Source organism: Ranitomeya variabilis, chromosome 7 (genome assembly GCF_051348905.1).
Source record: "Ranitomeya variabilis isolate aRanVar5 chromosome 7, aRanVar5.hap1, whole genome shotgun sequence".
Classification (NCBI taxonomy): Eukaryota; Metazoa; Chordata; class Amphibia; order Anura; family Dendrobatidae; genus Ranitomeya; species Ranitomeya variabilis.
Window position 1 is genome coordinate 182,894,219 of NC_135238.1, and position 23,097 is coordinate 182,917,315.

Here is a 23,097-nt window from a genome sequence, read left to right on the forward strand (position 1 = left end):
ACACCGGGACTAGGAAAGTATGGGGGGGTGCGATCGGACAGCGGGGGGGGGGCAGAGGGGAGGGCGGGGGAGGGTCCGATGGGAGAGGAAGGCGCTTAGGACAGGACGGAGGGGTACGGAACACTGACGGTGGGGTGGGCAGATCGGGGTCTCCAGCCATGGCAGATGCTATTGCAGCATCGGCCATGGTTGGATTGTAATATTTCACCATTTTCATAGGTGAAATATTACAAATTGCTCTGATTGGCTGTTGCACTTTCAAAAGCCAATCAGAGCGATCGTAGCCACGGGGGGGCGAAGCCACCCCCCTGGGCTAAAGTACCACTCCCCCTGTCCCTGCGTGTCGGGTGAAATTGGAGTTAAACCTTTCACCCGGCCTGCAGGGACGCGATCATTCTGTGACACAGCATATGCGTCACAGGTCGGATTGGCACCGACTTTCATGACGCATACGCTGTGTCACAGGTCAGGAAGGGGTTAATGATGCCCTATGTCGGGCTGCCCAGTGCTAACTATAATGCATCCTGCAAGTTTGATGATTTTTTACTCTGGAGCTGGATTTTCTTCTTACTTACTTAGCAGAGGACGTTGGGCGGTGATGTTTTCCTTGCTCGGATGTTTCTGTGGACTTTTATGGATTTGCTGATGGGGGTGAGCTGAAACACAACTTTCTTTACTGTTCATAATAATTACGCTACATTGAACTTAATAGAGAAAATGTTTTATTGACAAATTGTTTCAGACAATGGTAAAAGGGGTTAACGGAGTTTTCCCACGAATAAAGTTAATTTTAATCAATAGATTTTGGAATAGTAATAATAATAATAATAATAATAATAATAATTTCCACAATTGGATGTGTTTATAAAGCTGTGATAAGGCCAGCTTTTTGCATGTCACACTGGTCACTGCTGCATTTTGTTATATAGTCTACGCACTAGCTGTCCAGCCAAGGAAGATCTGCTCCTTCCCCAAATTGATTTCTTCTGACTCCATAGTCAAACAGCAGCTCTGTCCCTGGCTTGATATCTTTTAAAGCTGCAAAGAGGATTACCGGGTCCTTGCCGTCAAGGCATCTAGCTTCTGGTTTTAGATTGTTCATTTTTGCAGAATGATTTATAATTCTCCCAAAAGTAGATGGCCGATTTTGGTGCACTGGCAAGGCTCCTCAGTTGCATTAATGCACATCCACTTCTGTTGGAACTGAAAAAAGTACATATAACAGTCTCCATCATTAATTGTCTTTTGAACCTCTTCTGCTGCCTTTGCGTCCATGAGAACTCCGTGGTAATCGCACACAATGTCTCCCTTTTTAAACCCATGAGTTGTCATTAGCTTCCTGCCGCCCCTCTTGTGGTCCGCTGTAATCACCAGTCCTCTCCATTCCTGCGATGTAACCATATCTATAATGTACTTGCTGTCATCGGCTTCTTTTCTAGATTCGGGCTTCTTCCAAGCTTGGCTGACATGGTCTAGTCGTGGGAGGTTATTTTTCCACCCCTGACTTTCTATATAGGCTGCCACCTCATCCTTTTTAGGCCTATGCCTGAAGTGCCCTGCAAGGGGAAAAAAAATTGCATTACATTATTAATAACACATTTGTGCAGACTGGCCTACCGCCTCAACGCATTAACCTAACTATCCCTGTGTGGCCCATTCACAAACCGTAAACCATAACCAGGTTCCTCGCATCATGTTCTCATACACTTTATGCAGTTAATACTCTGTGTCTGTACTGTACTTAGGCTGATAACTGGTTCATGCAGCTTTACATGAACACCCGAGCCTTACACTATGGCCGGTCCAAATAACTAAAGCAATTGTTACCATCCACCTCTCATGTCTCCCCTTTTCCTATAGATTGTAAGCTTGTGAGCAGCAGGGCCCTCACTCCTCCTGGTATCTGTTTTCATCTGTGGTTATTGTTATGCTTTAATGTCTATTGTCTGTACAAGTGCCCTCTATAATGTAAAGTGCTGCAGAATATGTCGGGGCTATATAAATAAAATTATTATTATTATTATTAAGGTTGCTTTGACAAGGCTGCAGTTTTCCAAGACACCCTTTCCTGGTTTTATGCAGACATATAATTACCATTAAAATGAATATATCAGAACTCACCTGCAACATCTGCAACTCTTAGTTGATATTGGCTCCTCCTCCACTTTTCCTGGCAATACTTTGCATTATTCTTGGTTATGCCTTTACATATGCTTAACTTTGGAACAGTGTTATTCAAAAGAACAGGACATATTTCAATCAATTTCTGATAGCAGCTCTCTTTTTCCCAGCTGCCAGATGCCTCATTGCCAGATTCCTCACTGCTAGATTCCTCGCTGCTAGATTCTTCGTTGCTGTCTTTTTCCTCTGTTGTGCTCCTCTTTCTCTTCACCACTGGAGATCTATGAAGTTAAGGACAAGTAATTTACCATAAACTCACTACGTTGGTGTCCAAGTTGACCATGTGTCCAAAAATTGGTTACCAATCGTGTATTTTAGTCCATAATTACTTAAAGGAGGAACTCCAGTGAAAACAAGTTATCCCCTATCCGTATCTTTCAGATCCCCGTTCTGGTGATTGGTGGGGGTCCCAGTGGCAGGAAAACCACCAATCAGCAAGTTGTGCCCTATCAAGTTAAGGGCTAACTTGTCTCCACCGGAGTTCCACTTTACATGTAGTGCAATGAAACATGGCATGTGAGGCTGCCTGCAGAGAAGGTTAGGGCTCTTACCCTGCCGTTTCAGTTTCTTGTTCGGTATCTTCGTTAACCGTGATCAATATGAGCATTCCGCTCACCAAGTATGGCAAATCTTTTTTCACACTTTTCCTTTTGCGATATTGCACATACCCCCTCACATTTTCCCTTTTGGCCTTTGGAAGTTCATCCAGCGCCCACCTGTCAAACGCATCCATTGCAGCCTTCCAGGACAGTTGGGGCAGTTGATAACTGAGGGAAAACAGGAATTTTGTATTGGTAAATGCATGGTAGATCCTACAGTAAAAAGCAGATTGTTATTCCCACCGCTGGCATACCTTGAAAAAAGCCGACCCAAGTCTCTGCTTGAGTTCTTTATAGGTTGGCCTTTGGTGGACAAAAGGAACTGGGGCACCGTTTCTTTTGTCATTTTTTGCAGGTTTGGCCTTATGTGCATAAAATATACTTGGAAATTCTGTGAAAATTAAGACATCGTGTTAAAGGGGTACTCCGGTCATGGTAGAGCATTGCTTCCTCTTTGCAGGAACAGCACTCCGTCTGATCTGCAGTTGTGTGGTATTACAAATTAGTGCTATTGACCTCAATAGGGTTAAGCTGCAAATATAACACATACTCACAAATCAGAAGGGGCACTGTTTTTAGAAGGAGGCAAACAATACGGTGCTCTATATAATTTATATAACTTTAAAAAGCCTCACCTGCTCATCCTCATCATCCAATATAATTAGATCCTCCTCTGTTTTTATGATACACAGCCTCTGTCCATCTGACATCTCATAGGGCTGCCTCTCAAGCCATTCTTTGGTCTAGAAGACAAGGTAGATAACAAATGGCATAAGGGTCCCAATACACAGACTATCAGGTGATTTGCTGTCCCCGATGGCTGTTAAGTGCCGTGAGTGATAAGTTTGCCGGGAGCCTTTACACATGGCGACTTAGCGGTAGTGAGATCACATAAAATCCAAAAACTGCATACTCACCGGCCTACTATGTCCTGGTCATTCTCCATCCAACCTCCACACCTTCTGTTCAGTCACCCATCCCTCTGTCACCACCAGCAGCTGTGATTTTCTTCTTCTTGAGGGAATCTCAAACTTCTTAGCTGCATTGAAGTCACATGATCAGGGTGTGCGTGTGATGTCACACTCCTACATTGATCACGTGACTGTAAATTAGCTGTAAAGTCTGAAAGTGCCACAAGGAGAGGAAGATCCCAGTGGCTGCCGGTGACCCTAAGGGATGGGGGACTGAACAGAAGATTCAGCAGGTGGATGGAGGGTGCGAGTATGCCCACTTCCTACAGAAGCTCCACGTAATGGCATAGTGGTTTAGAGACCTCTTATATCATTACACGGAGCAAGTTTCCAATGGGCAGCGACGATTTTTCAGCCATTATAAAAATCTTACCTTCAGGTTTTGGGGAACAGATGGTTTACGGAGGTGTTTGAGGATGAGCAGTGCCTCCAGATAATACACAGCCAGGGTTTGGTGCCTTTCACTCAGCTGTATCCCCGAGCTTGCCTGCTCAAAGATGGTTTTTACTTGGGGTTTTGCCAGTTGGAGGACCTTCTGACATGAGATGAAGGTAGGGGGTTCATGTTTCAAACTGTGGGTGATAAAAAAGTAGGCATGGAAGTATAAAGTTTGTTTTCAAGGAAGGAGTAGAGGAGCTTAAGTAAAACTACCATGGCAGCATTAATCACTGAAAATTATAACTACTGTTAAGTTCAATATCTAAAGCAAATCTCTATAGGAAACATTAAGTCTAGACCTTATGTGATAATCTATGTGACTTTCCCATCTCTCCGATGCATTTCCTACCAACATCATTGTATACGCTCAGAGCATAGCTGTGCTATTAGCGTGCTACTTACGGCCTTTTTCTGCTCTTAGCGGCCTTCTGGTTTGCCTTCCGCTCTATTTTCTTTAACCCTTCTAAAAATGGACCAACAGCTGTTTTACTTTCTTCATCGAGTTTGTTTGGGCAGTCCTCTGATGATAAAAAGCAAATAAACTGCTTTATATGCCCAAGGTATTTTTTTATTGTATTTCCAGTTGTGTCTGAAACCAAAAACTTGTTGAAATATTCCTCGCTCTTTTCAAAACTTTTAAGAAAGTTGGCAGACACATCACTTGGGTCCAAATAGAATAAAAATTTTGCGACATGGTCCATCTGTGAATAAACATAAATATCCATTAGTGTATACATGTCAAACACGAGGCCCCTTTCACACCTGTGAATGCGCTACCCACAAATTTGCTCCGCACTCAACTGTGAATGCTGTGTGAATTTGCTGGTGCAGTTTTTATTCACATGTACTTGTGACTATGTGGAGAATATTATACAGCTTTTGTCTATAATTGTGCCATTTCCCACCATTATCAGACATGCGCAATAACCTATTCACAAGTGCATGCTTGCCAATACATTTTTGATAGTGTGAATGGACCCATTGAAATCGAGGAGTCCTTCACGCGTATGAATTCAGACGCAGCAAATTTGCTTTGAAATTCAGAAGTGTGAAAAGTTCTGTAGGTAAAATCTGCTGTGGCCTCCAATAAAATGACTTTAGGCCCCGTCTCACATAGCGAGATCGCTAGCGAGATCGCTGCTGAGTCACAAGTTTTGTGACGCAACAGCGACCTCAGTAGCGATCTCGCTAAGTGTGACACGTACCAGCGATCAGGCCCCTGCTGCGAGATCGCTGGTCGTGTCGGAATGGCCTGGACCTTTTTTTGGTCGTTGAGGTCCCGCTGACATCGCTGAATCGGTGTGTGTGACACCGATCCAGCGATGTCTTCACTGGTAACCAGGGTAAACATCGGGTTACTAAGCGCAGGGCCGCGCTTAGTAACCCGATGTTTACCCTGGTTACCAGTGTAAATGTAAAAAAGAAAAAACAGTACATACTCACCATCTGTTGCCCGTCAGGTCCCTTGGCGTCTGCTTCCTGCTCTGACTGCCGCCGTAAAGTGAGAGCACAGCAGTGACTTCACTGCTGTGCTCTCACTGTACGGCGGCTCAGTCAGAGCAGGAAGCAGACGGCAAGGGACCTGACGGGCAACGGATGGTGAGTATGTAGTGTTTGTTTTTTTTGGTAACCAGGGTAAACATCGGGTTACTAAGCGCGGCCCTGCGCTTAGTAACCCGATGTTTACCCTGGTTACCCGGGTGCTGCAGGGGGACTTCGGCATCGTTGAAGACAGTTTCAACGATGCCGAAGTCGTTCCCCTGATCGTTGGTCGCTGGAGAGAGCGGTCTGTGTGACAGCTCCCCAGCGACCACACAGCGACACAACAGCGACGCTGCAGCGATCAGCATCGTTGTCTGTATCGCTGCAGCGTCGCTGTGTGAGACGGGGCCTTTTGACATACCTGCATTAGGGTTTGAATGTGTAAATAAACTATCAAACACAGGTAGACTAATAGAAAACTACACTTACCATCGCACTGATGCTTGCCTGACCAAACTCCTTACTCAAAAAGTTTCCGAAGCTTTGCAAGAGGGGGTGATCCAAATTATGTTTTTTATAGACCCCAGCAATAGCCAGTCTCCTACGCTGTGGGGTGTCGGAGCTCGGCCTGAAATGTTAGGGCACATGTTACAACCAGCAGAACACCTATTAATATTCATGTGGCTACAATTAACATACTAGTAAATTAAACTTACGCAGCGTCTTCAGCAACATCCTCATCACAGATGCCCTCTGCATCACTTGGTAGCCTAAAGAGATGTTGAAAATTGCAAATCATTCATTTGTGCATACATACACGTGTTTGGCAGCATATCATGCGTTAAAGCAATTTCAATAACTTTTCATTCAGATTGTTTTATGTAACAAAAAAAGCACACTATTGTTTTAAAGTCAGGGAAAAAGGGATTGAGTTTTTGCACATACGGCCATTATTCCACAACTAACGGCTCAGGAATATATCAGCCGTGTGAAATCAGCTTAAGGCCGGTTTCATAGGTCAGTGTCTCCGGTACGTGTAGAGACAGTTTTCACGTACCGGAGACACACGTAGACCCACTCAAATGAATGGGTCTATGCACATGTCTGCGTGTTTTCACAGACCGTGTGTCCGTGTTGAAAACACATAGACATGTCCGTTTTTCTCTGTCAGCATGGTCCGCAAAGCGTCCCGCACACGTGCACACGTAAAACAGTGTGCCCTCTCCTCCGTGTGCACGTGCCTCCACAGGAGAGACAGCACTACAGTGAGCGCTGTCCCCTGCCTGTGGTGCTGAAGCCGTCATTCATCCCTTCTCCCGTGCTCGGCCGAGAGAAGCGCGAGCAGGAGAGAAGGGATGAAAGATCAAGTTTCTTCTTCTTCTTCTTCTGTTTTATTTTTTTTTTTTTAATTAAAGTTCAGGTTCCCCTAACAGGTTTCTGTCCATCCTCTGTTTAAAGGCTTCCATTGAAAGAGGACTCACTACCTGCCATCAATTAAGTCTTCAAATAAATGCTGAATCAGAAAAATGTGGCACTTCTGGTATTGGTTGGGTTCTCTGGTAGGCACCAAATCCCTGAACAATAAAAATTGTAGCCAAGCACTCCACGGGTGATTAATATAAGACTTTATTGATAGCAGTCAAGTGTCAGATTCCAGTGAAAAACCAGTGTACGGGCATTTCTTGCATAGCGGTGGATGCCGCTGCTGCTTGCACGCCATTATCACAGGCTGTATTTTTCTAGGCACGATAATACTATTAAGACTGATGAAGGTCAAAGTTTACTGACCAAAACGTTTTGTAATTTTTTTTTTCCCACTGGATTCTGACACTTGACTGCTATCAATAAAATCTTAAATTATTCACCTATTTGAGTTCCTGGTTACAATGTTTAAATAAATGCTGGACATTCATATATTGAATAACATAGATTTCTTACCTTTCTGATGGCTTATCTGAGACGATACAGCCACGGTGTTCCAGAAAATCCACCAAAAATGACTGGGGATCTAAAAATCTGCTCTTCTTAAAATCAAGAGCGTCAAAAGATACAGTGCTCAATGAAGTGAGCAGCTTATATCTATTTTGCTTAGCCTCGTCCATGTAATTATCCAGCTCCTCTGATGAAGCAGTTTTTCTGCAAACCCGGTGGAGGTGATCCCGCAAATGTCTCTGAAGTTTAAAACAAAACTTGCAGAGCAGCTTGTTGATCTCCATCTTCCAGTAGATGCAAAAAAAATATTTGGTACAGCTGAATAATAGCAAGATGCTCCTTCAAGACCTGTAGCAAAGTGCCATATACGATAGCTGCTTATATGGAAACCTTCCACCCTCCACTCCTGTGCAAGATAAGGAACTGACTCACCTAACAGTCTGGGGCCACAAAATAATCTCTCTTAATTGCTGGGGGTCACCGTAACAGAGACAGACCCTAATCAGAGGACAATAAAACATTCACACTCCTTATCTGTGAACTGCTCCAGTATTTATGTCCACAAAAGTTTGTCCCCCTCTCCCACAATGATAGCTCTGCTTCAGGTCACTTGTCTTATCCATTGCATTATCTTTCTGCTATGTTGTGTATGCATACTGTATGTGATTCTTCATATTTTGTGTTATTCTATGCCTAATAATAATAATTAAGGCTGATGAAGAGACCTGTGTAGTCTCGAAAGCTTGCAATTTGTTACCATCTTTTCAGTTAGCCATTAAAAGGTATCAACCACTGAAGACTCAATTCTAAGGGTAAGTTCACACAGGGCGTTTTTGCTGCGTTTTTATATGAATTTTCAGATGATTTTTACAGTACCAGCAAAGCCTATGAGATTTCTGAAATCTCATGCACACACATTGGTTTTTTGTTTGATCAGTATTTTGTGCTTTGCTGCGTTTTTTTGGACATAGAGCATGTCACTTCTTTCAGCGTTTTTGCTGAGTTTTTTCCACCCAATGACTTGAATGGGTGTTGAAAAAAAGGCAGCAAAAACGCAGGTATCATTATTTGCTGCTGAAAATCCAAGGACATTAGCATGGACAAAGAGAAAAAAACGCACCAAAGACGCATCAAATACGGAACAAAAGCGCACCAAAACCCACATTTTTGAAGCAGCTTCTTTCCTGCCAAGATGATCAGGTTTTGCTGCAGAAAAAAAAAAAGCTGCAAAAACGTCCTGTGTCAACTTACCCTAAATGTTTCTGTACATTCAACAAAGCAGAAGATTTGAGAAAGGTGCCTTTCCCCCACACCAGGCTTTCTATAGAAATTGACAAGTGCCTCTGGTTGCAACAATGTTATATCACTAAATTGAAAAGATGATAAATTTAACAAAAATGAAAGCACTGCTGAGCAAGAGATTTCAAGTTTGTTTATTTAACCCCTGCAACATGTTGCCTTCATAGTAAAAACCTGCTGGCAGAGTACCTTTAAACAATGATATCTCCGTGACTGACCTACTCAGAAACTAAAGCCCCCGTCTCACATAGCGAGATCGCTAGCGAGATCGCTGCTGAGTCACAAGTTTTGTGACGCAACAGCGACCTCAGTAGCGATCTCGCTATGTGTGACAAATACTTTATTGTCTGCTTGATTCAATATCATTTCTTGTTCTATTTCTTTAAGGGGTGTGGTCTTAAACTTGAGTTACAGCACTGGCCATCCAGAGGAGGAAGCGGAGGTGAGAATTTGCCTATGGGGCATGTCTTCACTTGCTTTCACACTGCCCTTGAGGAAAGATGGCTGGGAGACAAAATGTAAGTGCATAAATCACTAACCCAGTTTTGATGTCTATTTGAAGGGCAGACCCTGGGCTTTCTTCCCCTAAAAGGGCTCGTTTTCAGTACTTACCAGTTACCACCACAGAGCCGTGACCCCACAGTTTGGGCATGTTTTTTCTCATAGACATGCATTGGAAGCTTTTGAATGGGGGGGGGGTCCCTGTTTTGGGCAAATCTCTCTGGAACCCCAAGTCGCAGCAGGGTGATGGGGGTCTTAAAATTTGTGGGAGACTCTGTACTCTAACCCTGTTAAAGACCTTGTGGCTGTGTGCATCAGCCACGGAGATATAATTGTGTAGCTCGCTATGAAGAATCCCATTCATTTAGGACTTATATGTTGATGAGCATGCTTCCTATAACTTATAGCACGGTTTACGGAGAGGCTTCACAATGGCACATGCTCTGATTGATGTACAATTCGAATTGACTCAGATTCCTTGTCCTTATTAAGATGTCTATTTTTTCTAGGATTCTGCAGAGTCTAATTATGACTTGTGTTGTGAGGAAGAGGTGTTTACCATCCAGGTAATGTCCTGCCCACATATTTATCCACGTTCCCATTTGTTCTCTATCCTCAATCACATTACTCTTTCTGTAGGTTACAAGTCGGCGTGTCTTCAGAATTCTGACAATAATAATCCATGCCCTGGAAAATCAGGATGAAGCAAGACAGATGTAAGTGTGGGTGCAGAGTCCTGTGAAAGTCCTTTTACAAGGGAGGATTTATCATGCTATCACCCACATCTAGCACCTCGATTGTCAATGAGATTTTAGCATCAGGCGCCTTTACACACAACCATTAAGCAACTGTCGCTCAGTAGTTGGTGATGAGCCACTAGTGTTCCAATTGTGCACAGCCACACACCGGACACTAAACGATGGTCCCTCACATCATGCAGGGTTGTTTTGTTCGACTGAGTTCATGCTCCGGCCAATATTTAATTAGCACTGTGAGGAGGTTTGTACCACACTCCGGTATATGACAGTTCACCACATATCATGTCCCGGAGCGTTGAAAGTGTTAAACACCTGAATGCTGCCACTGCTGCCCGAGGCTTCCTGCAGTACATCAGGACCTTTAAGGCCAGGATCACACATGCGAGAAATACGTCCGAGTGTTGCATGGTAATACCCAGCATTGCTGCAGTCACTCAGGAGCGGAGCGTGCGGCTCCACGTATTGCTATGCAGTCGCACTCTCCGCTCCTGAGTGACGGCGGCAATGCCGGGCATTACCATGCAAGACTCGGACGTATTTCTCACATGTGTGATTCTGGCCTAACACTCAGAAATCAGTTGATCTCCAACATCATTGAAGGTCCTGCAGGAAGCCTTGTTGAGCAGCGGTGTCGTTCAGGTGACTAAAGCCACCCTTTAATTAAAATTAAAAAAAAATAAAAAAAATGTGACCATGAACACTGAGCAACTTCTAGATCAGCCATCTTGGGCAGTAATACATGGATTTTGCTCTGAAGGTACACTGCGCCGAATACATTAAAGTTGTTCACTGACGGGCGGCAGGAGGTGGTAAGAGAGGTAATGAAGAAAACCAGTTGGCCAAAACCTTGCACATCTCCACAGCCAGGCTGTCTGCACTAGACCCTTCTGATTGCAGGCTCTGAGGCTCCCGGATAACAAAGGAGATAAGAGTTGGTGTGTGGAAACATTGCTGTGCAGAGGGGTAGACATTACATTTTTATAACATAAAATGGACAAATGCCACATAGCAAATTTTTGTACACCCCTCAACTCTTATCTCCATTGCCATCTTCTATTGTGATCTGACTCACAGCCTATAAGCATCTTCAATTATAGTATATGATGTATAATATTTTAGGAGGTGACAATGTCGCCGAGGTGCCATACCAGACACAATCACTATGCAGAATGCTGCACTGGGCAATATTGATCACATTTTTCTTTTCTCCCCAGCTTGGATACAGTTTCGCAAAGTGGGAATGATGAAGATGAAGAAATGCAGCTATGCGATCGCTGTAAAGCAGAGGAATAAGAGCAAATATATTTTTATTATGTTTGCTTCTCTAAATAAAATGTAGTTTGCTTTGGTTTTGTGCCCTTTTCTATACTATAGTGGTGATATATAAATATAATAAGTCCATATGGGTCAGCATGTGGCATTACAAAGTAAAGTAAACATAATATTTGCTGCAGTATATAGTACGATGTAAACCGATAAAGGTCCTTAGTGATGAGGTGACCAGAGGTTACTGAATGCTATTGTAGCCATGGTGTCCGATGAGGTTATTCTCATATGTGATGTCCTCGTCACATACCTGAAAAAGGAGATGAAAGTAGAGTGGTCCTGAATAATGTGACAGTGCATGCACTAAGGCTCATGCCTGGTCTTTCAGGCAACTCACTGGCAGCTATGTGATTCCAGCTAAAGTACTGAATGCCTAGTGGGGAGTGAGAGGTGCTATAAGGACAGAGCACCAGGAGGCCGTGAGTACAAAAATGGTGGCCTTACACATCCCAATACCATTAAGCGAGTCTTCTGCAGCACATATCTGGGGAGTTGCGGTAGATCTGTGACCATCTGTATGATGTACAGCAGCTTTCTGGCGTTCTCTGGGTGATTGCTGCACTTGGAGTGTGTCCCTATCATTGAGATGCAGGAGATGCCAATGCAGATGTGTTACATGTCTGGTGTAAGTTTATGGTCAAAAAAACAAACATCTTCTGTAGCCCACACACAACTACAACACAGTCAACCTAAATAACACTTTATTGAATTCAAAAGAAAGCTCAAACAGTTACAAATAATAATTTAAATAAGAGTATGTTTGCTCAGGCAAGTAATCCAGTGACACGGGATGTGCCTTATATATAACAGCTCAGATTCCTGTCCATAGTCACTTTGGCTCTGATGCCAACACTTCAGTTTTTTTTTCTCATCATTGCTGTTACGCCCTAGGCCTGCTTAGCAATTCTTTTAGTATAATAACAACAACATTATGTAATATAAATATATATATATATATATATAAATAATAGTTACGCTTTAACAATACAAACATGTAGAATAAAAACCATTAGTTTATTAAACAAAAACATTATAGAACAGAAAAATGCACATTGTTTAAACAACTAAATTTAACCTGCAAAAAAAGTCAGAATAGACTCAATTAAATGTTAATTCTAGTACTAGAAAAACAGCTGCCTCCTTACAAAAAACTGCCACTTCTGAACTGGCGTTAAATGTAGTCATGATGCTCAGCTCCAGTGAACTCAATAGAGCCGAGACCCAATGCCACACATTTCAGGAAGCTGTTTTTCTATTACTAGAATACCCACCAAAAACACAACCAAAACTGAACTTTAACTTTACAGTCGCTTCAGCATGACCACAGGGTTCATCCTCCAATCTGTCCTCTGCGATGTCCTTGGTTCTTCAGTCCTTTGAAGGAAAAATGAATAATGATATTACAACTGAAATACATGCATTAAAAAAAAAAACAACACACTTCTAGCATACTGGCACTTAGCCAAAATGCAATAATACTTAACACAAATGCTGCAAAGTGTCACTATGCTTTAGGTTTTTCAGAAACGTGTCCTGGCTATCACATTAAAGGGGAGCTCCGGGGGCAGGACTTTTTTTTCCAATGTAGCCCCCTATCCATAAGATAGGGGACAACTAACTGATCTGTGTGGGTCCTGCTGCTGGCACCTGCACCGATCATCAGCACTAGGCACATACATGACAGAGCTAGGAGCAGGAGCTGTGATCTCCGGCTTATCCTGTGATGTGCATGGGTCTACCATTATTTTCTATGAATACACGTCAATCTTGCATGGACAGTGCGAGTCCCAGCAGCGGGACCTGCGCCAATCAGCTAGTTATCCCCTATCCTATGAAATGAATAGGACTCAAGTCTGAAAAAAATATCCCACCTCCGAAGTTCCCCTTTCAGGGAACACACACACACCAGTTTGAGAGGCGAGTTTGACACTGCAGCCAATGTTCTCCTATGGAATGTTGAAATGACATAAAGGTGCACTTTTCAACGTTCCATACAATACAATTATCTGCAGTTTCAAACTCAGTGGCATGTGTAGCTGGTCTCTATAACTGCAGTGAGAATGTAATATAAATAGAAGTGTTCAATAATTACCTTGATGAGCTCCTTTCCCTTAACTGCTTCTGCCTCGATCGAGTTTCCATGTGAAAAGAAGGTATATGTGCCCTAAAATGAATACAATAGTATTAAAGCTGATAATGAGTGCATCCATTAGCTTACAAAAAAAAGGGGGGCGAAGCCAGCGCTGCTTATGGTCAGAACGCAGTACATAAAGTGCACATGTAGGTATTCATTTCTAACTGTATTTCAAAAACAGACATTTGGCAAACAATTGATCAATTCTTTGAGCCATCCGGCCACGTCAAGGCATACTCATAATGGGGCAGTCCTACTCTACGTATTTTATCTAAAAGCAAGACCGTATTAAGTGCAATCTGTACCTGAAGCATTACTGAGTAACTCCCATGGTGCCAGAAGGGGCAAGTACAGATAAAGGTTGACTAGGTCCAGATTGACATTTCAGGTCCAACCCACACCCCAGCACCACAGATAAAGCATGAGACAGGCCAAGGCACAGGTGCACAATCAAACAGAGCCTGGGGCAGGGCAGGGATGCTGCATGTGTGTACAGCAGCCTAGGTCAATCATAATGAACACAGAGAATGGCGCACATGGCCCAGCGCGCACGGCAACAGTGGTGGTCAACCACTAACCAATGTCTAGGCAAAAAAAAAGGGGGGGGGGGGAGAAGCCAGCGCTGCTTATGGTCAGAACGCAGTAATGGCACAGCGAATATAAAACACGTAGAGTAGGACTGCCCCATTATGAGAATGCCGTGACGTGGCGGGGTGGCTCAAAGAATTGATCAATTGTTTGCTAAATGTCTCTTTCTGAAATACAGTTAGAAATCAATATGTGCGTGTGCACTTTATGTACTGCGTTCCAGCCATAAGCAGCGCTGGCTTCTCCCCCCTTTTTTTTGCCATCTTTTAGCTTGGTACCATGGTACTGGAGTAAAGGTATATTCACCTTGCACTCGAATACTCTTCTTCATCACTATCAGAGTCAGCTGTCTGGTCTCTTCTTCCACTGCTGCTCTGTTCTGCAGCCCTTTAGGGGGAGTCGAGAAAAAAAAAACATTAGCGTTTGTCAAGTTTATTTCAAAGCAGGTATTATTTCCATTTCACAATAAAATACCTGGAGGTGCTGGCTGTGGGTTCTTGACTCTCCTCCCGTGCTTCCTTCAGTATGTTATAGGCATGGCAAATGTCATCCATGTTCTTCTCCCTATAGCTCCTGTCCGCTGTTATATTGGAATGTGCCAAATACCTGGCGACTAGACGTTGTTGCACATCTGTACATCTCGAGTTAGTCCAGGTTTCTAGCAGCTTCCTCACCATCTGGCTGGTGACTAGGGGGAGTTTATACCTTTAAAAAATAAATAAATAAATACAAACATATGACACTACATGTAGAGACTAAGATGCATGACTTTTAATAATCTTACTTCCTGTGGAAACGGTTCATATCGTTTGTTACGTTGTAAACCGCATGCCCTGTAGTCGACACAAAAAAAGGATCGTCCGGATTTTCGGTACTGCTCAGTACTGGTCGCACATATGTGAAATACACATTGAACCACTTGAAAGGCAAAAAAATAGAATTATGATGTGACTGAAAAACTCACATTCCAACTTTGCAGTAAGGAGACTGAGAAATCCTACCTCTTCTTCGGTTGGAGTCAATACAAAGCATGCCACTTGTTGTGTTGACGTCTTGTGTTCTTTGACCCCGATGACCACAAAGTTGTCTCCTTTATACTGATGTGCAACCCTCTCCTTCCACTCAGAAACCTACGAGTCAGGAGATGGGCAAGTTGAACAACAAGTGTCACTAAAGGCTACTTTCACACTAGCGTCGTACGACGCACGACGCAATGCGTCGTGCCGACGTACCGACGCATACTGTGAACAAAAAGGACAACAGGGGCAGCGGATGCAGTTTTTCAACGCATCTGCTGCCCCATTGTGAATTATGGGAGGAGGGGGCGGAGTTCCGGCAGCGCATGCGCAGTCGGAAATGGCGGACACGACGCACAAAAAAAGTTAAATGTAACTTTTTTTGTGCCGACGGTCCGCCAAAACAAGACGTGTGGCAATGCGTCGCTAATGCAACCCTATGGAGAAAAAACGCATCCTGTGGGCAACTTTGCAGGAGGCGTTTTTCTCCAAATTGACGCATTGCGACGTGCGTCGTACAACGAACAGGACAAGCTAGAGGAGGTGGTTACTTACACTCATGTGTTGCACTACTCCTGGTCTTTGTCCGTGCTTCAGCACTAGGAGGCACTCCAGGTAATTGAGGATTTGCAGTTGCTGTTCTTTCACTTTGCTCCCTGCACAAACCTTTCTGAGACACTTCAAAAAATCCCGTTTGGCGACATCCAGAATTTTTTGAGCCTCCGCTGCGGTCATTGTTAAAGTATTCAATGCTTTATATCTAAGAAAAAATTAAAACATATGAAGTGAGTTCATCTGAAAACCCGGAGGGGGATTAAGTATTTATTGTTAGGAAATATACACAAGTCATAATAGCTCATAACTCACCTTTTGCCAACAACCTCCTTTGAAATCCCTTTGGACAGCCTAGCCTGGATCTCTTTTGTCACCCCTTTGAATATTTTAAAGGCATCATATAATTCCCTGTTCTCATGTGCCAGATTGGTTGCCCTGAGTTGATGTTGTATGAATCTCTTCAGATGCTTTAAGTAGTTAAATATTGTCTGAGATGTTAGCTTCAAATCTTGTAGCTTGTTAAAAAAATCGACAGCCCTCTGGATGTTTAGCACAAAATTCAGGGTCACCTGCTCTGGGTCCATAAAGTACAGGAATCTGGCAACATTCTCTACTTCTTGCTTGTAATTTTGAACACGCAAGGTATTTTTTAAATGATCAGCAAACCTTTGCAAGATCGGATGAGTTAGAGAATGACGCTTATAAAGTCCTGCAGTCTTTATCTTTTTCCTGACATCCGTTGACCATTTTGTCTGCAGAATTCTATAATTTTGGAGGAAAGAACAGCAAGCAAACGTTGAGATATTTTAGAAACCATAAGAAGCCATGAAAATATATTACCCATAAACTAACTTCTGTGTTTGCGAATCCAAGGTACTGGGTCCCTCTTCATCCTCATTTTCCATTGCTGACGAGTCATCAGTTTCTTCTGCGAGATGCCCAGGTGCTTGTCCCGGGTCCGCACAGGTAGGTATGTCCGCAGAGGTAGGTATGTCCGCAGACACATCTTCGGAAGCCTCGACTTGATCAGCAATGTTGCTGTCACAGGATTGGCTGGAAGAGATTGTTAGCAGTTTATCATTTACAAGACATTAGAAGATGAAATAAAAAAGAATAAAAAAAAACTTGGGCACGTATCTTTCCTGTGTACATACACTGCAACAGGCACCAGGGGTGAGAGAATCAACATGCACAGCTGCATAAAGCTAAGAAAATCCCCCCCACCCCCAATTTATATACTCTGACCTCTCGCCAATCTCTCCGACTTGGATACTTCCGATACGCTCGTCGGTCTCCAATCTGTCATCAAAGTCTTCAGGATCCATAGGGGGTGGAGATCCCGCCACACCGTAGGGACTGACAGTTGGCGACTGATGGAGCATGCTGTAAAATGATAAACACACACTAAGACACATATACTTCCTGTGTATATACACCACAACAGGTACCAGGGGTGAGTGAGGCCAAGAGCACATATATATATATATATATATATATATATATATATATATATATATATATATATATATATATATATATATATATATATATATATATATATATATATATATATATATATATATATATATATATATATATATATATATTTATATATATTCTAACCTCAAGCTCTCTTGGAAATTGCGTTCTCTATCCATAGGGGCTGGAGATCCCTCCGTAGGTGCTTGCTCAGCACTGGTGGAAGGTGTCTGTGTCTCCACATCTCGGACAGTCCTGTAAATTATAAAAAGCCAATTGATTAGCAGACAAGTAGATATTCGAGGCATAGGTTGACAAAAGGGGAACATACCTTGGCTTGTTTAACACAAGGAATCCTCTATTCTCCAGAAAGGGAACCACATTCTCTAAGGACCCAAGAGACATTATGTCTTCATACTTGATGGTCCCTCCCTTGGATGCAATTTTCATCAGGTTCTGCCTCGCGGTTGCCAAAGTAGCTTTTCGCTGGTCATCCGTGTCAAACTTACCACACCGCCGCCTGAGATGTTTGGCGAGTATGGTTGTTACTCTGTGGCAGTTGGGACAGGTCATGGGCATCCTAGACAACCTATTAAACAAGAAATGCAAGGGTTGTAATGCAGTGTTGGAATTATAAAGGCTAAGTTACATTTGTGATGTGAATTTGCACCTTAACATTTGGTCTGAATTTACAGTCTACTAATGGCCACTCCTTCACTCTACCCAGGTCAAGGCACTCTCCATCTCCTCCTTCATAGCTGATCATGTGACCAGCAGCGCCAGGACTCGTGGAAAGTGCGGCAGCAGCAACATGTCCCCCTGCCCCTTGTTACAGAGTCCCTGATTCCTGCCTGCCCCTTCTGAGAGACAGCAGAGGTCCCTCCTGAGTATTTATACTTTTCTTTGCATTCACCTTTAATAGACATACATGTACCAGAACAGATGAGACCTACAAATTTGGATTAGAATTGCGATTACGGCCCTGCTTCTCCAGAACCGCAAGTCGCAGCAACCCAAGCCATAACAGTAAATTGGCTCCCTATGTAGAATGGCAGGAATTTGAAATTCTTACACCCTGAGTAATAAATGTGAGGAATGGGAGGCAACTACCCTGACTAGCTACAATATGTGGTTCCAGAGAAATTGACCCAAAACAGTGACACCACATACCAAAACACTTTCCAATGTTTCACCTTTAAAAGGGATTTTTCATCAGGTTTTTGCTACCTCATCTGAGAGCAGCATAATGTAGGCAGAGAGACTCTGAATTCAATGAGAAATCACTCAGATTGGCAGCTACGGCCGTTCTGACACAACTAAAGTTTTTATAAACAGAAAAGAAGCAGAATTGAAGAGCTGTCCCTCCCCCACATCAGGCTCTTAATAGAGAGATTTTTAGTGCAGACACAAGCACCTCTGGTCAGACACTTAAATCACTGTCAATAGCTGTAAGATAAAGATAACAAAAACACACATTGTAGAGAGACAGTGAGATCGGAAGTTTTCCAACCCCTGCAGCATGCTGCCTTCAGGTTACATGGCAAACACCTGCTAACAGTGTCCCTTCTGAGAGATGGCAGAGCTCCCTCTTGACAGACAGCGGATGTCACTCCTGACTACCTATAGTTTACTTTGCATTCACCTTTAGGCTATGTGCACATGTTGCATATTTGGGTGCAGAATTTTCTGCACAAAATCTGCATCTCCTGGCAGAAAACACAAGGGCAGATTTGATACGTTTTTCTTGCAGATTTGATGCGTTTTTTACCCCTGCAGATTTCTATGATGGAATGGGTGCAGAAACGCTGCAGAACTGCACAAAAGAAGTGACATGGTCCTTGATTTGAATCTGCTGCGTTTTCAGTGCAGATTTTTCCGCACCATTAGCACCACATTTTGTTTTGCCATTGATTTACATTGTACTGTAAATCACTGCAAGTGATTTATAGTACAATGTAAATCAAGGGCAAAAAAAAAAATGCTGTGCTAATGGTGCAGAAAAATGTGCACGGAAAACGCAGCAGATTCAAAAAAGGACCATGTCACTTATTTTGTGCCGTTTTGCACCCATTCCATTATAGAAATCTGCAGGGGGAAAAAAAGGAAGAAATCCGGACAAAAATCTGCAACGTGTGCATATACCAAAAAAGGCGCAGATTCTGACCTGCGTTTTCTGCCAAGAAATGAAGAACCTGCACAGAAAATTCCACAGTCAAATCTACAAAGTGTGCACATACCCTAAGACATACATTGATGTGTGCCAGAACAGAGTGTTTTCACACCACATGTGGACCCAGCCCAACACAAAAAAACTGTGATCACAGGAGAAAGTGGAAACAACTCATGCACAACTCATTAGGAAGATAAACATTGCTGGGGGTTTGCAATATACTTACTCTCTTGCTGATGAAGATGCCATTGTATCCACGTGTGTCAAGGCTTGAATGAGCTGCTTGTAAACTTCTCACAAAAAGGAACAAGTTCTAAAAATCTAGTGTGTACAAGCCTTTTTATTGCCCCCCATCTAGACTCCTCCCTCCAAGGAATCTCAGATTAGAAGTAGGCTGTGATTGGTTAATGACACATAAGGGCATGTTCTAGAAGAATCTATTCCATACAAGCTTTATCATTGGTCCCCCATTTATACTCCTCCCTTCAATGAATTAAAGGTGAAATGCTACATTGAATGGAGAATGACAAAAATTATGCAGAAACCAAGCATGCCGTTGTTTTCCTGGTGAAATTCTCTATACGATTGACATATCACACGCTTGGGGGTAAAAAAAAATTATACCCCCGTTCCTTGTCAAAATGGCCGACATTTTCACATTTTTGCTGGATAGCTCCGCAGCCTAAGCGCACAGCTATTAGCCATTTTAGGGGTTGAAAGCCAAGGAAATTCCCCAGATTTTAAGACCCGTTACGCCCGGCTGCGACTTGGAATTTCGGCATGTTTTTCTTATAGACAGCCATTAGATATCTCTGTGGCGGTGGCAAGCAGCCACAAGATCTTTCAGAGGGTTGAGAGCACAGAGTCTCCCCAACATTTTTCAAGCCCCCTCTTTTCCCTGGCACTTAGTTAGCAGAGAATAGTGTTCATTTTGCATGAAATGAAAATGAAATGCTGCATTGAATGGAGAACGACGAACATTATGCAGAAAACAAGCATGCCGTTATTTTTCTGGTGAAATTCTCTATAGGATTGACATATCACACGCTTGGGGGAAAAAAAAAAATACTCCCCGTTCCTTGCCAAAATGGCCGACATTTTCACATTTTTGCTGGATAGCTCCGCAGACTAAGCGCACAGCTATTAGCCATTTTAGGGGTTGAAAGCCAAGGAAATTCCCCAGATTTTAAGACCTGTTTCGCCCGGCTATGACGTGAAATTTTGTTTTTCTTATAGACAGCCATTAGATATTGATCGTATCTCCGTGGCGGTGGCACGCAGCCACAAGATCTTTCAGAGGGTGAGAGCACAGAGTCTCCCCAACATTTTATGACCCCCTTTTTTCCCTGGCACTTAGCAGGGAATAGCATTCATTTTGCTTGAAATGAAATCAAAATGCTACATTGAATGGAGAACGACAAACATTATGCAGAAAACAAGCATGCCGTTGTTTTCCTGGTGAAATTCTCTATACGATTGACATATCACACGCTTGGGGGTAAAAAAAAATTATACCCCCGTTCCTTGTCAAAATGGCCGACATTTTCACATTTTTGCTGGATAGCTCCGCAGCCTAAGCGCACAGCTATTAGCCATTTTAGGGGTTGAAAGCCAAGGAAATTCCCCAGATTTTAAGACCCGTTACGCCCGGCTGCGACTTGGAATTTCGGCATGTTTTTCTTATAGACAGCCATTAGATATCTCTGTGGCGGTGGCAAGCAGCCACAAGATCTTTCAGAGGGTTGAGAGCACAGAGTCTCCCCAACATTTTTCAAGCCCCCTCTTTTCCCTGGCACTTAGTTAGCAGAGAATAGTGTTCATTTTGCATGAAATGAAAATGAAATGCTGCATTGAATGGAGAACGACGAACATTATGCAGAAAACAAGCATGCCGTTATTTTTCTGGTGAAATTCTCTATACGATTGACATATCACACGCTTGGGGAAAAAAAAAAAATACTCCCCGTTCCTTGCCAAAATGGCCGACATTTTCACATTTTTGCTGGATAGCTCCGCAGACTAAGCGCACAGCTATTAGCCATTTTAGGGGTTGAAAGCCAAGGAAATTCCCCAGATTTTAAGACCTGTTTCGCCCGGCTATGACGTGAAATTTTGTTTTTCTTATAGACAGCCATTAGATATTGATCGTATCTCCGTGGCGGTGGCACGCAGCCACAAGATCTTTCAGAGGGTGAGAGCACAGAGTCTCCCCAACATTTTATGACCCCCTTTTTTCCCTGGCACTTAGCAGGGAATAGCATTCATTTTGCTTGAAATGAAATCAAAATGCTACATTGAATGGAGAACGACAAACATTATGCAGAAAACAAGCATGCCGTTGTTTTCCTGGTGAAATTCTCTATACGATTGACATATCACACGCTTGGGGGTAAAAAAAAATTATACCCCCGTTCCTTGTCAAAATGGCCGACATTTTCACATTTTTGCTGGATAGCTCCGCAGCCTAAGCGCACAGCTATTAGCCATTTTAGGGGTTGAAAGCCAAGGAAATTCCCCAGATTTTAAGACCCGTTACGCCCGGCTGCGACTTGGAATTTCGGCATGTTTTTCTTATAGACAGCCATTAGATATCTCTGTGGCGGTGGCAAGCAGCCACAAGATCTTTCAGAGGGTTGAGAGCACAGAGTCTCCCCAACATTTTTCAAGCCCCCTCTTTTCCCTGGCACTTAGTTAGCAGAGAATAGTGTTCATTTTGCATGAAATGAAAATGAAATGCTGCATTGAATGGAGAACGACGAACATTATGCAGAAAACAAGCATGCCGTTATTTTTCTGGTGAAATTCTCTATACGATTGACATATCACATGCTTGGGGGAAAAAAATTATACCCCCAAGTTCCCTGTCAAAATGGCCGACATTTTCATATTTTTTCCACAGCCTAAGCGCACAGACACTAGACATTTTAGGGGTTGAAAGCCAAGGAAGACCCTGGGCTCTCTTCCCCTTAAAGGGCTAGCGTGCAGGACCTACAAACACAGAGCGGTGACCCCCGGAGTTTTGGCATGTGTTTCTCATAGGCACGCATTTGAATCTTTTGGATGCATTGGTCCCTGTTTGGGGCCAATGTCTCTGGAATCCCAAGTCTCAGCTTGTCAAGGGGGGTCTTAAAATTTGTGGGAGAGTCTGTGCTCTCACCCTCTGAAAGATCTAGTGTCTGTATGCCACTGCCATGGAGATACGATCAATTTGCTCCCTATGAGGAATTCCATTCATTTAGGACTTTTTTTTCACCCTCGTTTAAAGTCGAGTAATAAAGTGGAGTAGGGGGAATGAGATTTTTGTTATGGTTCATGAATGTGTTTTTTTGCACCTGATTGTGTAAGTTCTATGTTATTACATTGCTATAAAGGTCACTGACCACTTTTAACGTACTAAAATTGAGAAAATTAGATGTGCACGGCCCCTGAATTCCTTAGCCTAGACATTGTCACTGATAGACGGTGTGCCTGGTAAAGGTGAGGTGGATTTTTAGTCTGGTGCTGAATCTGGCCAGGATGCATATTGCAAAGCTGTACAAACAATGGTTTATCTCCAAGAGCAGGCTAAGGCACCATATATCACTATTCTGAAAGCTCCACCTGATGAAGGTGATAGTTTTTGCTTATGTAATCAAGTTTGATAAGGGAACCATGAAGCCAGCATGACT

The 23,097-nt window shown here is 43.1% G+C and overlaps 1 protein-coding gene across 2 annotated transcripts in view; it reads right to left on the reverse strand.

Annotated features, from left to right (window-relative positions):
- Window positions 1–12,171: 12,171 nt before the first annotated feature.
- Window positions 12,172–23,097, reverse strand: part of LOC143784313 (uncharacterized) — a 56,275-nt gene continuing 45,349 nt past the window's right edge. For both annotated transcript variants that reach the window (XM_077272442.1, XM_077272441.1), the window contains 12 exons: window positions 17,591–17,848; window positions 17,404–17,514; window positions 17,026–17,163; window positions 16,633–16,833; window positions 16,093–16,542; window positions 15,781–15,985; window positions 15,211–15,339; window positions 14,994–15,127; window positions 14,684–14,914; window positions 14,516–14,596; window positions 13,580–13,651; window positions 12,172–12,861 (listed from right to left, as the gene is read on the reverse strand). In XM_077272442.1, the coding sequence (XP_077128557.1) occupies window positions 12,789–12,861; window positions 13,580–13,651; window positions 14,516–14,596; window positions 14,684–14,914; window positions 14,994–15,127; window positions 15,211–15,339; window positions 15,781–15,985; window positions 16,093–16,542; window positions 16,633–16,833; window positions 17,026–17,163; window positions 17,404–17,514; window positions 17,591–17,838 (2,073 nt within the window). In that variant the 5' untranslated portion in view covers window positions 17,839–17,848 and the 3' untranslated portion in view covers window positions 12,172–12,788. The remainder of the gene's footprint in view (window positions 12,862–13,579; window positions 13,652–14,515; window positions 14,597–14,683; window positions 14,915–14,993; window positions 15,128–15,210; window positions 15,340–15,780; window positions 15,986–16,092; window positions 16,543–16,632; window positions 16,834–17,025; window positions 17,164–17,403; window positions 17,515–17,590; window positions 17,849–23,097) is intronic.